The sequence below is a fragment of the Phoenix dactylifera genome, unplaced genomic scaffold (genome assembly GCF_009389715.1).
Source record: "Phoenix dactylifera cultivar Barhee BC4 unplaced genomic scaffold, palm_55x_up_171113_PBpolish2nd_filt_p 000909F, whole genome shotgun sequence".
NCBI lineage: Eukaryota > Viridiplantae > Streptophyta > Magnoliopsida > Arecales > Arecaceae > Phoenix > Phoenix dactylifera.
The window spans coordinates 23628-39827 of NW_024068270.1; the positions used below are offsets into that span (position 1 = coordinate 23628).

General features: G+C 38.3%; 1 protein-coding gene across 1 annotated transcript; it reads left to right on the forward strand.

Annotated features, from left to right (window-relative positions):
• Positions 1 to 489: 489 nt before the first annotated feature.
• On the forward strand, positions 490 to 7489 carry LOC103697803 (ADP-ribosylation factor). The gene is made up of 7 exons (XM_008779735.4): positions 490 to 635; positions 1722 to 1877; positions 3125 to 3195; positions 5571 to 5690; positions 6819 to 6937; positions 7079 to 7160; positions 7264 to 7489. Exons 2-7 carry the CDS (start codon positions 1730 to 1732, stop codon positions 7267 to 7269), a joined length of 546 nt encoding a protein of 181 aa, XP_008777957.1. The 5' UTR covers positions 490 to 635; positions 1722 to 1729; the 3' UTR covers positions 7270 to 7489.
• The last annotated feature ends 8711 nt before the right edge of the window (positions 7490 to 16200 follow it).

Here is a 16200-nt window from a genome sequence, read left to right on the forward strand (position 1 = left end):
AAAATAATTTTATATATTTCTAAGTATATTTTTAATACATCTAGATAATTTAAGCAACAAACTTACATAATTTTTAATCTATCCAGCTAACATTTTTAATTTTTTTTAGATATTTCAGATTTTTTTAATGATTATTCTTCTAATTTTCTAAATTTCGAAGAGTGGTTAAATTTTCTTTCTTCTTCCCGAGATATATAGATATAGATAGAGGAGATGGCCGGATTGCAGCCCTAATTCAAGCATCCACCTATCTCTTCATAACATCCACTAAATCAATGACCCATTGTATTTAATTTTGTGGCCTAAGCCAAGGAACCAGTTTCCCTCCTGCACCTAAACTAAAACCCGGCCCGGTGACATGTACCTTAGCTTTGTCCACTGGACCCCAGCAGAGAATCATATCTTTGCCCCACCTAATGGACCGTTAGCAGGTGATCTAATTAAATAACGGCCGAGTAAACGGCAACTACGAAACGGCCAATCGGGGTGCGTCCGGCGAGGCCGCAGCGTGACCGCGAGGAGGCGTCCGTTATGCAGCGTCCCATATAAATAGGGGGCCTTCGTCTCTTTGGGATCAGGTGGTGGACAGCTCCTCCTGAGATTTCCCTCTCGTTCCTTTCCCTCTCTTCCCCCTCGTAAGCGATTCGATCCTCTCCTTCTTGCTCCGTTATTTTTTCAAATCTTTTAGGCTTTTTTGGAACTCTTAATCGGGTCTCGCGCGTAGATCTGATGGTTTTTTTCTCATTTTGTTGGCGATCCAGTTCAATTTTTTGAAGAATTCTTTCATTTGAATGTGAAAAATTGGTGTAGAAGTTGGGAATTTTTGAATAGGATCTGTTTCTTTATTTATTGATATGGTAGAATTAGGCTTCTTGGTGTCAGACTTCGTTATTTGATACGATGTTTAGGGTTTGCTTGATTAATTTTTAATTTTTGTCGTTGTTACGTGGATTTCTCCTTGTTTTGTATTTCTATCGTCCGATCTTTTTTATTTTTGCCTTTCTCTTGTTTGGGATCTTGTTGATGGATCCAAATGCCTCTTTTGTGGTGTTAGAATTAAAATTGGATTTTGCTTGATTCTTCTTGCTGTCAATGATTTCTGCAGAATTATTTCTTGGGATGTTCGTTCACAATCATGCATAGATCTACTCATATTCCCTTTGTGTGAGAATTGATTTTCAGTGTTTTTTTAAGGTCAACTAAAGGTTGTGTTTTTTATTCATTTGTCCGAAAATTTTGTCCTTTGAATGCAGAATCAGCTGATAATATCGAAGCTTTAGCACTTAATATAGTTTTAGTGATCGCCGTTGCTTAGTGTTTTGTTTACTCTTTCCTTTTCTCTCTTATTTTTTCATACTGTTAGTCAAATTTTTTCCATTGGAAAACAAAAAAAATTAAAACACAATTTGTTTTGATCTTGGATCTCACTCATGAGAGTCAGATGCATTCACTTGATTGCTGTTGATCGGTCCTGTTGACTAGTCAAATTATGTGTATCAGTAGTTAATTACAAGCCAATTTATCTGAGTAGAGTTGATTGATAGATTTTGACCAAAGAGAAGTTTATAGCTTTAATCATTTGTTCATTTTTGATTTAAAATCATCATGGAAGTGTTTATCTGTTATTATCCGAAGCCATAAGTGCATGATTGTTTATCCAGAAGTCATAAGTGCATGATTTGTTTATCTTGTTATTAAGTATCGTTATATCTGTCTATCAGACATCAAGATGGGGCTGTCTTTCACCAAACTCTTCAGTCGGCTTTTTGCGAAGAAAGAGATGCGTATTCTCATGGTAGGCCTTGATGCTGCTGGTAAGACCACCATCTTGTACAAGCTGAAGCTGGGAGAGATTGTGACCACTATTCCTACCATCGGTAAGTGCTAAACACAGATAAATTTGAAGCTGGTGTGCTTTACTTACTCATGGTGGCCATGTTCTCTTGTTTCTTCAAATTGAATTTTTCAATCAGGGCTAAGGATTGGGTGTTCAAGAGCGTATTTTTGATTTACCATTTTTGGGAATGTTTTAGCTTTGTTTAGTGAGTAAGTTGAGCATCAAGCCTGATAATATGAAATCCCTAGCTCATTTCATTTATTTCCACGATTAGGTTCAACCTCTTGGGAGTTGCTGCAGTTTAAATGGCCCTACAATGATGTTCTCCAACATAGAAGTACCATTACAATTGATTGATTTCACGAAACAGATGCCATTTTCTGTTGGGAAGAAGAGATTCTGTTTCCATTAAGAATAACTAATTTAAATAAATGATAGGAACTCAAATTTGTTAAAACCAGTCTTTGGGTTTCTTAGAAACAGTAATTTAGCATGGATTTGATTTTTTAGTCTAGATTGATTATGTTTTCCTTTATTTGTGACTGTTTTTGTTATTTTCTTTGATATGGTGTCAAACTACTATTTTGTAACATGATTCAGGAGCTTATTAAACATTCGTGGTACCATATTATGTTTTTCTCATCTATTCTTGGTGAGAAGTCATATCAAGTGACTGACGCATTGCTCTCCCATGTTCTTTCCATATGCTTCATTTCCCTTCCATTTATCTGATTATTTGGGGAAAATTTGAGCCTCTCTTCTATTAAGATTTTCTCATATCTTTTTTGCAGTGCATGTATGTTATTAATTGATTATCCATCACTTGGTTCTTTTTTGCTGACAGCTTGCATATGTCTCTATGCACTCAGTTGTCGACCCGGTGTTCTCAGATTTACTAGAACTTGGTCTATTTGCTCTCTCATAACTTCCATAACCTCCCTTCCTTCTGATGCTTCATAAAGCCCTGTGTCACTAACATACTGTCTCTAAGTCACCTTTCTACCTCATCTGATCATCTCAGTTTGAGGCTAATTTATCTTCATGGCTCGTCATTGCTTTGTGGTTATCATGGTGGGCTATCTCCTCACCATTGATTTCAATGGAGCCTTCATTTTTCTTCTATTTCCACCAAAATTGTATTTTATGCACGTAGAATATGGTGAACACTCTTTTCTTCTTGTATATTTGGAGTTCATCATATTTTCCCAATCTACTATGTCAATTTTTTTTAACTGCAACTTTATTTTATTGTTTTTATTTTTTGACTTGTGATGGCATGTTTATCAGGATTTAATGTGGAGACAGTGGAATACAAGAACATCAGCTTCACTGTGTGGGATGTTGGTGGTCAGGACAAGGTTTGTGCTATCTCTCTATATAATGTTCATTGAGTAATATGTGTAAAATCGGTAAGCTCTGATATTGTGTGTCCGTTATATCTCTATTTGGAGTTTTACAAATGATTAAAATAATGGCATTCCAATAAGTGATGGATATCTTGCTATATCTAACTTGTCATCAATGTAGGGGATCTGTGATGTTGGATAACATATGTGGATTGTATATTTTACTGCATACTGAGTGCATAGCAAATACACTGAAAGAAGAAGTTTACCTGTCTTGTTGTTCCTATAAAAAAGTTATACACTGGAAGATTAGAAAAATACCAAGATATATTGTACCATCACTCCACATTCAATGTCTAACCAATTTATTAACTGACAGATGGATATATCAAGTTCATGAATGAATGTGATGTCCATTTCCAAGATTCCCTGATATTTCGAGGTCGACCTAGTTTTTATACAGGTGTACTATATTATTTTAATGATAATAATTATGAGAACTATTCTAGTGATACACATTACCTGGATGGAAATAATGATGAGGTTTAATCAGGCATTTTGGACATGTCCGTACTATTTTACCAACACCTAGTTTTTACAGAGGTGTTGTACCATAAGTTGGCCTAGTTTCACCAAGGGTTTCAATTTCAGTTTAATTTCAAATGGACCTTTTTGAGAAGGATTTATATGCATTTGGGAGAGTTTGATTTGTTATAATATAAATATTTGCCATTATGTGAATTGAAATGTTGGATAGATACAACAAATATAGTTCCTTGAAGTAGTTTCTCCAATATTTCTAGTTATGCTTGGTATCTTCAATGTGCTTTCCTTTGTGTAACCCATAAGATCATTCTAGGAATTGATACAATCTCTTCCTGCTTATCTGACTTACCACCGCACCTTTTTTTTTGAGATTGAGTACTAGGGAAGTCCATGAATGTATATCAAGAGTAGGTTCAAATGGGTGCTGTCACCATATTGGTAACATCATCACATTAATTTTCTAGCAAAGTCTGTAGGGGTGCCTGTATTATAATATCTTTTCAGATACAGATCTGCATAAGCAGTTACATATTAGATTTACGGTGTGTGCAGCTTCTAAAAGCCACATTGGGTGTTATTTCTCTTGAGGTAGTGTGACTTGATACTACCTGGACCCGTGCGTCGACCTTTTCAAAAAAAAAAAGAGTGTTAATTATTGTTACCCAATGGGCATAGTTCTGAGATTATTTGCAATGCTTGGACATGTTAAGATCCAAGCCTTTATGCCTGGAATGCCAAGGCATTAAAGGTGTGGAGTGTTGGGGCCTTAACCAGGATTGTAAGTTTGTAACACACCACCACGCTCAGCAGCCCTCCTCCTCTGCCTCCTCTATGATGGCTCTCACTCTGTCCTGGGTAGTCCTTTCAATATAACAACTTTCACTCTAGGACAGTCATGTAACCTTGTTGCGGGTGCAGTTTGGTTGCTATGCAACCATTCTACAGGTGGCTTTCACTTTAGGCTCTTTGTTATTCTTTTCTTTTTACACCTCGTCCTTTGCACAAGCCAATCTTTTTGTGACTTGAAAACTGTATGTGGGACTGGTTCTAATACCAAAACATTATGAACCCAATCTACTTTACCTAAAATGCCTAGGTGTTGTAGAAAGCTTGGGCCTTAACCAGGATGGTTATAGGGCAGACTAGCTAGACTTTCAACAATCTCTAATTTCCTGTCCAAGTTTGGGGAAATCCTTATGGAAGCTGAGAAGCTTCTCTGTATTTTCCAGCCGAGATTGTTAGTATTTGAATTACAAACTAAGTTTAAGCTTCAGTGCCACAGATCATTCATGTTCCATAGTTTAATCAAAAATTTCATAAATGGTATATGCATTTGTGCTTTTCCATTGTCATTTCCTAGGCAACAAATTGTTCGATAATGGTATTATCCATAAATTGAAAGTTAGTACATAAAGACCTCCTGATCACATGAATCATTTAGTCATCACAATGTGATATATGTTTGCGGGAAAAATATACCAATGCTTACTGCATAGTTGAAATATTTTCGACAACTTCTAGATAATGGTTTATACTTTATACATATATCTACACACATGTGCATGCGCGCGCGCGCACACACACACAGAGAGAGAGAGAGAGAGTGTGTGTTTTGGGATCTTAAGTAAAATATCTTGTATGCTTGATGGTAATAATCTTTTATCTGATGGTATTACCTCAGAGAAAGAGAGAGAGAGAGTTCAAAGCTTCTGTATAGTCTGTCACTTTTGTTTCCTTTTAATCCTCTACAGCTTGAGCAAGTTGAGTTTCAAGATCTTATATACATTCTAGTGGCTTGTGTATACGTGATGGTAATAATTTTGTGTGTGTGGTATTATCAGATCAGACCTCTGTGGAGACATTACTTCCAGAATACTCAGGGCCTTATCTTCGTTGTTGACAGTAATGACAGAGATCGTATTGTTGAGGCTAGAGATGAATTGCACAGGATGCTTAATGAGGTAGACTTAATAAATTATTTTCACTTTAGTTTCAATTTGATTATTTTGTGCAGAAAATTGAAATTTCTTTGTGTTTTTATGGAGGCTCTATTAGTTTTTAATTGGGAGGTTGTATGTTACGACTTTTTTTAAGAAAAAATGTTTGATATATGATTCCTATACTATTTAATTGGCAATTCTTGAATAGAATAAAGTAATAGGATAAGTTTGGCTGCCTGTACAATCAAAAGAACTAAATTTTTCATTTTATTTCACAACCTTGTTTCCATGATGCTGTGTCCTTGCTGTCAGGGTACTCTATCCGCACTGGTGGAGTAGTGTTCCTTTTTCCCCCCACTTTTCTGAAATCTACAGTATTTCCATACAGCATTGCTCCAAGCACTCATAAGAAAGCCAATTTCTGTCAACAATGTGTTTTGTTTCATTCATCTTGTTTGACAAGTCTGCTTCTGTAGGTTGCCTGAGTCACTTTTTATTTCTCCTGTATCTTTATTTTAGAACTGCGCTTTGAAATAGCACAGAAAAATATCCTATTGATGATGATGATAGTTATCTCTATTATCATCGCCACCAGGAGGAACATTGTCATTGTTGTTGTTACAATTGTTATTATAAGGAATGCTGTTTCAAAACTAATTAGACACCAATGTGAAAAAAATTGATCGCGCAGTTGCAAGAAACATGTCAAATGGCAGTCTACAAAAAAGTAGATGTAACCTTATAATAACACCAGAAGTGATTTATGTTTGGCAACTTCTGATCCCTGGTTTGCCTGCCATTTGATACTTGGGGAATGCTGGCCATAAATTTCATTCCTGGACTCTAGTTTCAATTGCCGGGTAATTTTTATGCCACACCCTGTTTATAAAGCAAGATCTAAGTGTGTGTAGAACAAGCGTAGTTGTGTGTTAAGTATGGCACATTCAAACGAAAACATGGCCAAGCCTTGATCTTTAGATGGCAGTCAAACAAAGGGCTTGAAATTAGTTTCCCCATAATGTTTTCATCTTGGCTTCAACATTGGTTTGCCAACCAAGGCCTACTAGGGTCACAGACCTAAGAAGCCGTGAGCTCTAGCAGTACCACCTATTGCAAAATGGAAAACTGAGATTTTTCTTTGCTGTGCAGGATGAATTGAGAGATGCGGTGCTGCTTGTCTTTGCGAACAAGCAAGATCTTCCTAATGCCATGAATGCTGCAGAGATCACTGATAAGCTTGGCTTGCATTCCCTCCGCCAACGTCACTGGTAAATATTTAATATTTCATGCTTTTCACATGGTTCTTAACATTTCAAGTCATTTCTTAGTAAATACAATTTCAATGGTTAGTCATAAGCACCTGAATCTATCTGCTTTGTAATACTTTGTTATAATTTGTCTTTCTCCAGGTACATCCAGAGCACATGTGCCACATCTGGGGAGGGTCTTTACGAGGGACTGGACTGGCTCTCAAACAACATTGCTAACAAGGTCTGTCTCATGAATGCATGAGCCAAGTGCTTTTTTATTTGATTTCTGTTGAAAGTGGAGCTCTTTGTGACTTTGTGATCATTCCTCCCCCATTTTTCTGCAGGCATAAACATTTCTGGTTGGATACCTCACTGGAGCTTAAACCATTGTTAAGATGTTCTGTTAACTAAATGTTGTATTTGCTTGAGCTGTGAATCAATTTGCTTATATGTTTCTACCTTCGCGGACTTTTAGCATTTGTCATCTCATCTAGACCAACAATGATCTGGAAATTTGTTCTCCTTACCTAGATGTTAAATATTTGCCTTTTCTTTTTATTTTTTTCTTTACCTGCTAATTGTGTCATTTGAATACCTTGCTTGGGTGATATAATAGTTTTATTTCTTAAAGAACTTGATTCTTATATGACCTACATGCCATATCCAGTATTTCTGCACCGATAGTTTGGGTACTATTCGATGCTTTAGACTACTTAACTCCTTTTTAAAAAGAGTGATTTACAAACTTAAATCGTGCTCAATCTCGCCAGTCCTAACTATGTAAGGTCAGGGAAGAAACAGGCTGTTTTAATTGTTTTGACTATCAGGTGACATGCTATCTTAAGCATGCTTCTAATTGATGTTTGCCGATGTCAAGCAATCAAGAAAAACTGTATTACCAGGGATTTGAAGGGTGTAAGATTTGATGCATTCCATTTCAATATCATCTTCCCAAGACATGTTCCCTCTCTATGCTGCTACTTGACCATCCTGCATCCCCCATCCCCTTCCTACTATCTCCTGCATCTCCAAATTGGTAACAAAAATGGTAAACTGAGAATTGGCAAAACTTAATTGGTAGCAGGCGCAATGACATGCCAAGGTGGTTGTTGGGGAGCTTGGCTGCCTCTTGCGTCTATATTCCGCTAGCTGCTGCTTGCTGCACCTCCTTCCTCGTCCTCCTTTTTTAGGTGGAACAACATTCTCAAGTCTCAACCATCACCCTTTAGTTATGCCCCCACTTCAAATAATTACCACACCTCAATGAAGTACCATGTCTCCTAAATCTATTGCTATGTTGTAGCTCATCAGCTTCCTTTCTTCTAGCTTTATTGGGTTTGCAGGAAGTCTTCTGAGATGGTGGAGCAACTAGTTGCAGTGTTGAGGAAGTCCAGAATTGCATTCCAAGTACAAGCTGAATACAGGTCTCATAAGCCTTCAGATATGTTGGCTTCAAGTAGTAGGGATGCACACAATCTTCAGCGTCCTTGCGGTTGAACATACACTGCCACAACATGGCAGGAAGGAATGCCACTAAGACCCACCTACATCCACAAGTCTTTCATGCAGGTCAACTACATATCCACTGCTTTGGTGGTCAATCTCAAACTTTTGACTCCTTCCTATGCCCAATGGCAATCCATAACATGTATCCTGGCCAACTCAATTTTTTTTTTTTTTTAATCTTTGTGCATACAAGTCCATCAAACTATGACATCCCATTCCTCCTGCTTTGGAATTTCTACATCAATACCTTCTAAGAGTCTCCAGCAGTATGATGATGGGCTATCTCTGCCATCCAAGATGTACTTGTTGAAAGTTTCGTTTATATTGTTTAGCGAGGTTTCTGACTTGCACCTTCGGGAAAAACATGCCTTGTCCATATTTCATAGGGCACATTCTTTAGCCACCGAGCCATGCCTTCATTCCACTTAGCCATTTCTCTCGGGGTTTGCTCAAAATCATGCTTTATTGTAGCTCTTGCACATGCCGACAATACAACCTTCTATGTCTTCCCCTCATACTTTTCATTGAAATTTGCATGTAGATGCCTTCCATAGTGCTAATGATCAACAGTAGGCATCAAATTTTCAAATGTCTCTACTTGACCCGGGGAAAAAGACGGGTATATAAGTTAGTGCATAAGCTAATAATATTAGGCAAATGTTCGAGCAAAGATATGATAAATTAAAATAGATGAAAATGATACCTTTATCTATCTGACACAAAGGTCCACCCATGCTTCTTTAGGGGACCAATTATCGGCCAATATATTTGTCCATGTCCAAACTTCTTTGGTCTCAGCCTCCACAATTGTCCAAGCAATGCGGAACAGTTGTCATTCCCATCCCTGCTCGTTGCAGCTAAAAGCTTTCTTTCCAATGCTCCTTTTAGGTGGCATCCATCAATCAGCTAAAAGCTCTCCTTCCACTACCCCTTTTAGGTGGCATTCATCAATTTCAATGATAGGCCAGCAACCATTAAGAACCCCACTTCCATGCATCAAGGCAGATGTACAGCTTTTGAAGATGGGGTGAATGCCAAGTATTGGAGCTTCTACATCCATCAAGAGTGTGTTCCCAGGATGTCCCCTTAATCACCATACAATATTTCCACAGCTTGCTATAGTGCTTCCTGTGCGACCCCTCTATTATCTTCGATGCTCTTCTTTTTGCCTTGTAGCATTGGTTAGTGGACATAAAGTACTTGTGATCCCTTTGTACCCTAGTCTTGTATACACCTAGCTTCCATTTGGTGTTTGACCTAATATCCTCCAGATATTTCTTAACTAGCTATCTAGAGTTGATATTACGGTTCTAGAAATGCCTGCCACATCAAGGTGTAGGATCATAGATCTTGATGTAGAATGTTTCCTCCCTCTGCAGTGGAGATGCATGAATTCTCCATCCACACTTCTTTGCACACTGAGCAATGATTCTCCATCTATCATTCTTCACACACCTAAAGTCAGAACCCTATTGAATATTCTCTCAGGGCTCTCCTAAACACCTTGTGATCCCTAAACTTCATCCCAAGCTCAAGTTCAATGGGCCTTTTAAAGTCCACCCTCTCATTAAACTGTGGATATCTTGTCTTCTCCCCTCTATCCTTTGTCATAATCACTAGGAAGACTCCTCAGCTCACTACCATCTTCAGATTCTAGCTCCTTGCCCGCCAAGCTAGCATCACCAACCAGTTTATCTGTAACATCTACCATGGATAGTTGGATCAACCTCCTCACATCCTTATCCACCACACTACTAGCTCAAGGATGTTCATTTTCTTAGGGTCATAATTGTCATAGAGATCCACCCAACTATCTAGATAGTGCATTCTTGGCTCAAACACTATCTTCCCACCATGGTGCAGCTCCATTATACAAATTCACTATCCATTCCTACAGTAGTGACAAATAAACTCTATTATATAAGACAAGAAACAACAACTTCAGATGCTATGTAATATCTGGAGTGTAGATAATTTATGTTCAGTTATGGTAAGCACTGAAAAACTACTAAAGCCATGAACCATAGTTCAATAGATGGATACATAAATGGACCACACTATAGATTAATGTTAAAAAATATAGCATCATAGAACATCCACCCGAGATACAACAAAAAACACTTGATACTTAGCATTAAAATACTTCTCCGCTGTAGGACCATTGGTTCATAAGATACGTTATTAATTGGTTCCAACAAGACAAGAGTATTGGACATGGAACTAAAGGGGAAATAAGGTATTCAAATGTCTTGTCGAATTTGATGTAACAATCTAGGATCTCATCCAAAATTACTAACTGAAAGGTATTATTTAGATTTCTTGATCCTGTATAAGTACCCAAGATCTACCTAGCAAATAACCGATGTGGGACTAAACACACGCCCGCACGAGTCCTCACATACTTCTTCCGTTCAATCTCTGACATCCTCGTCAGGCTAAGAGTTCAAATCTATTAAAATCTGATCACAAACACCACGATCGGCCCATGGTCAACTCCAATGGATACATGCTGCAATGTCCCCTAGTCCACATAGATTATGGGCCAAATCCGCTCTGATACCATTTGTAATAATATAGGATATTCCCATCTAAAATGGCTAGTTAGAAGGTATTATTTGGGTTCGTTGATCCTGTATAAGTACCCAAGATCTACCTAGCAAATAACTAATATGGGACTAAATATACGCCCGCATAGATTCTCATATTTGATATGACTCAGTACAAAAAGTATAAAAGCCTGGTCACTTTGATGTCTGACATGATTTTGATCCTTTCCTACTATTTCAAGTCAGCTTGCGGCACTATTTCACTGGATACAAAACATTAAGATTGAGAAAGGGACCGTAATGGCCTATGAAAAGGACTATCTTTAGTGTTAAACAGAGCTAGGATTAAAGAGTATATGGACCTTATTACTGCCGATCTTCAGCTTGTTGATGTTAATCACCTCTATCGATCTACAAAATAACAAGTTAGAGAAATTATCAGAGTTGGCTCCAGCCTGGCCCTCGGATTCTTAAGTCAGAGAAGGCTTTGTAATAATGTGACAGAAGATAAGGAGCAGAAAAGGAGGGGTGAGAACTTTATGAGTTTCGTTGTTATCGTACCTTTCATGCAAGAATTTTGGGTCTATATATAGTCATGAAATTTGGAATCTCCTAAGAGTCATGTGCCAGCTAGCTAAATTTATGTTGTAATGAATCTGGGTCATATAATAACTATTGAGCGATATGCTATAACCATCCAGGCTCATGTTGTAATTACCTAAGACATACTGTAACCATTTAGAATTGTGTTGTAGCCGTCCGATACGTGTTCTAACTATCTAGTATTACAAGCTTTAACTCGTAATAGAAGGAGTCTGCTTTTGTGTGAAGTGGTACGGCCATTGCTCGAGGTAAGAGGGCTTTGGTCGGCTTGAGATTGCTGTCGAGCTAAATAGTTGTTTGGCCGAGCTGCAGGACTACATTTGGTACATCGGATGATGCGTGACCTCGAAGGTTGGCCACTTTTAGTCTGCTTAGCCTGGCTTTTATCTTAGTCGGAGTCAACCTAGCCGGACTAGATCAAGGAGTTGCAGAGTGTATCAGCTTTGAGCTGGACTAATATGGTTGCACTACAACAAATTTGGGTTTTGCCGACTTACTTTTCCCGACGCTAGCGGAAAGCGTCGGCAAAGGTTGGCTCACAGCCAACCTTTCCCGACGCTTTGGGTTAGTGTTGGAAAAGCCAAACAAACAACGACGCTATAAAGCGTCGTTATAAGTTTAAGAAACAACGACGCTTAAAAGCGTCGTTAGAAACCTTAAAAACCCTAACACCTCGCTCGATCGGCCCCCTCTCCTGATTTCGTATCTGCAACGACGCTCTGATGCGTCGTTATAAGTTCAAGAAACAACGACGCTTATAAGCGTCGTTAGAAAACTTAAAACCCCCCACCTCGCGCGATCGGCCCCCTCTCCTCATTTCCTATCTGCGAACCCGATCGGCCCCCTCTCCTCATTTCCTATCTGCGAACCCTAGCCCCTCTCCTCATTTCCTATCTGCGAGCGCGCCGACTTCCCCGCTGCCGTCGACCTCTCCTTCTGAGGTAAGCCCTAGCTCGATCGGCCCCCTCTCCTTCTGAGCCCTAATCTCACCTCCATCCCTAGCCCCGATCGGCGATCGAAGACTCCGCTACTCCGCCGCCGCCGTCGTCTGAGGTAAGCCTCCTACTCCTCCTTCTCTTCCTTCTCCTCCTCCTCCTCCTCCTCCTCTTTGTTTTCTTATTGTCTTTAACTCTCGCCCGGCCCCGTCTCCTCATCCTCTGCCGGTCGATGCCCTAGCGCCGACATCTCACCTCCATCCCGAGCGAGCCGTAGCTACTCCGCCGCCGTCGACATCGCCGTCGACATCTCCTCATCCTCTGCCTCGTCTGATTGTGTTTGTTATTATATAATCTGTTGAAGTTCTTTTTGGGTAAGAATTTAATATGCGAGCAGAGGATGAGAACTAGATTGTTTGCTAGATTAAGTTGGCCTGTATTTATATTCTAGATTTGCATGCATAGAACGATGTGTATATGTTCTGTAATTTTCTCTGCACAAATGTCTGCTTTCAATGCCCTATTATCCATTTAGAACAGCAGCCCTTGGCAATGCATATGTATCTTTTGCATTCTCATTTGTGATTTAGAAGTCTAACCTATTATTCTATATGTGCTTCTTAGTCAAAGAAAAGAGGCCTCTCTTTGGAGGAGAAGCGTGAGCAGATTCTTCAAATCTTTCACGAGTCTCAGGACTTCTTTCTTGTGAGTATCCCAATTTATGTAGTCTTCGTTCTTTAGTTTTGGGGTTGGTTGATCTGTCACTTTTTGGTTTGCTATCATGATAGTAACGGATACATTACTAGGATGGTTGTCCTCTTTCCTAAATATAATACTGCAAGGTTTTGGTCCATGATCTTAAGCATTTTGGTTGATTAGTTTGGTTAGAGACTTGTGTACAAAATGAGTTTATAACTTGCACACAATTTATTATTGTTGATGTGTATGTTGCTTAATATCTTGTTTGTTTTATAATTGCAATTTTCTATCGAAACATCGAACGTGCATTTTTAAGGGATTCATTTTTACTAATGATGTTTGGTTCTCTATGCAAATTTTCGGGTAAATAATTCCAGTTTTCATGTTACTAGCAGAAATTCATTGCTATTTGTATGGTATTTCTGATGATTCTGTCATAATAATGGAGTCTATTTCATTCCTTAGCGTCAGGTGGTCTATTTTATCTAATTATTTCATTGACAGTCTGATTTGCGTCATTATTGTTGTTTATATTTCTCGACAAATTAGTCTTGAAGATTGGCAAAGATTTTTCATAAACATTTTTAACATTTGCAGATTTGGCAAAGATTTGAAATAGGTTTATTGGATCATGATTTTAGAAATAATAGATTGCTTGTCATCAGTAATTTCATAGAACTGGAAAGTATTTCATCCAGACATTTAGAAGATCAATTTGCCACTCATCGATGCATGTTCCGCCAAGGTTGAATTAGATAAGAAAACTTGGGAAGTAATACTCATTCACGCAGGGTGGTCTAACTTGAACATGCCAAAATTAAAGGCTAACTTGGTAAGTGAGACAGCTTTAGTCTGTCATAGGCTGACTGGTCTGTTAACTACACCTATAGAGCTATTTCATTCCTTAGCGTCAGGTGGTCTATTTTATCTAATTATTTCATTGACAGTCTGATTTGCGTCATTATTGTTGTTTATATTTCTCGACAAATTAGTCTTGAAGATTGGCAAAGATTTTTCATAAACATTTTTAACATTTGCAGATTTGGCAAAGATTTGAAATAGGTTTATTGGATCATGATTTTAGAAATAATAGATTGCTTGTCATCAGTAATTTCATAGAACTGGAAAGTATTTCATCCAGACATTTAGAAGATCAATTTGCCACTCATCGATGCATGTTCCGCCAAGGTTGAATTAGATAAGAAAACTTGGGAAGTAATACTCATTCACGCAGGGTGGTCTAACTTGAACATGCCAAAATTAAAGGCTAACTTGGTAAGTGAGACAGCTTTAGTCTGTCATAGGCTGACTGGTCTGTTAACTACACCTATAGAGCTACAGAACACCACGGGGGTGATGATTTTTTGCCTTTGGAGTGTAAGAGAATGAACACAGGAGGGCTGCAATGGAGCATCGATTATTATTTGCATGGTTATAACTGGCCATTGATGTAACTTACTGGTTGATGGGGGATCAACAAACCCATTTCATATTATGCTCTGTTGCTTTTTTAACATTCAATTACAGTGACTATGGGAAACTATGTTGATGCATGGAAGCTTGATGACTGTGTCAAGCTTAAACATAGTATCTAACATTGCAACAGTGATGACAAGTTTGCAAAATGGAGTGACGACTGCTGATTATTTTGATGGCTGAAACATCTTAGAGTAGTTGTTCTAATCAGTTACAATGTCCCTTCTGACAATTTAAACATGAAGCTCTACAGCACTGATCATTAGAAGAGGCGGATTGGAAGCACGAGGGCATGACTGAAGAGGAGGTGGCCCGTGTTTGTCCTCCAGATGTAATCTCTCATCAGTGGAGGGAGCTTGTCCACTACTGGTTTTCCGAGAGAGCTCAGGTTGTGTATATTTTTTCAATACCTTAGATTGTATTTAATATTATTATAGATTAGAAATTTATACATTGTATAAATTACATTGTTTATTGTTTTTCGGAGAAGACATATTCCAATATTGGTAGAGCTGCTCGAGCGTCGCAGACTGTTCCTCACACTTCAGGCTCCATGAGTTATGCGAGGCGTAGAGCTGAATTCGTAAGTTTTTATGAAACTCTTTAAATTTATCTTAAATTTTTCTATCATATAGCATGTATACTCGTGAAATATACTTTTTGTTGTAGGTGGATGATCATGGGAGGGAGCCTGGTAGGGTGGAGTTTTATAGGATGACTCACACCCACCGAGATGGAAGCTTTGTCCGGGAGGAGTCAAGAGATTTAGTTGTATGTATTCATCTTTGACTTGTGCTGTATTTTTTTTTTTTGGTTCTATTATTCGCATATATTAATTTGATTTTTTTTTGAGAGATATAGGATAGGGCAACAAATCTTATTTCAGAGCGCGTCGGGGGGTCATCATCATCCGACGCGAACAATCATATTGAAGCTCAAGTGCTTACTGAATTGATGGGCCCAGAGCGTTATGGTCGAGTGCGGGGTTACGGCGTTGGAGTTACCCCCACTCAGTTGTCTTCAGTGGGCACATATATAAGAAATGCCAGAGAAGGTAGTAACACTGCAGAAGTTCGCCATCTTCAAGCAACTATTGAAGAGCTGAAGCAAAACCAAGCAAATTTGCAGTCTCAGCTTACGAATATTACATCCATGTTACAACGATTTCTACCTTCTCAGGTAATTAACTTTATTATATATCAATACTTTACATATTATCAATTATGATATATGAGTTGATGTATCACATTATTCCTAACTTTTATGTTTTCTCTTTCTTTTTTGTTGTAGATTCCTGATTCTTCAAACGCTACTAGACATGATGATGATGGAGCTGAATCCCATCCTTGATGCATTCTAGATTATCTTTTATGAGTTTGATATGTATATGTTTCTTATTTTTCAGAGTACATTGTAATTTGCTTTTTCAGAGTACATTATAATTTGTATGGCAGCTTTTCTGATACATGAGTACATTATAGTTTGATATGTATGTGCCTACTAGTACTGGTAATTA

Bases quoted from the DNA above. Each gene is read 5' to 3' on its own strand.
- LOC103697803 (XM_008779735.4), top strand. From the start codon at position 1,730: ATGGGGCTGTCTTTCACCAAACTCTTCAGTCGGCTTTTTGCGAAGAAA. The intron at 3,196-5,570 runs GTTTGTGCTATC...TGGTATTATCAG, and splicing joins ATGTTGGTGGTCAGGACAAG to ATCAGACCTCTGTGGAGACA. The intron at 5,691-6,818 runs GTAGACTTAATA...TTTGCTGTGCAG, and splicing joins TGCACAGGATGCTTAATGAG to GATGAATTGAGAGATGCGGT.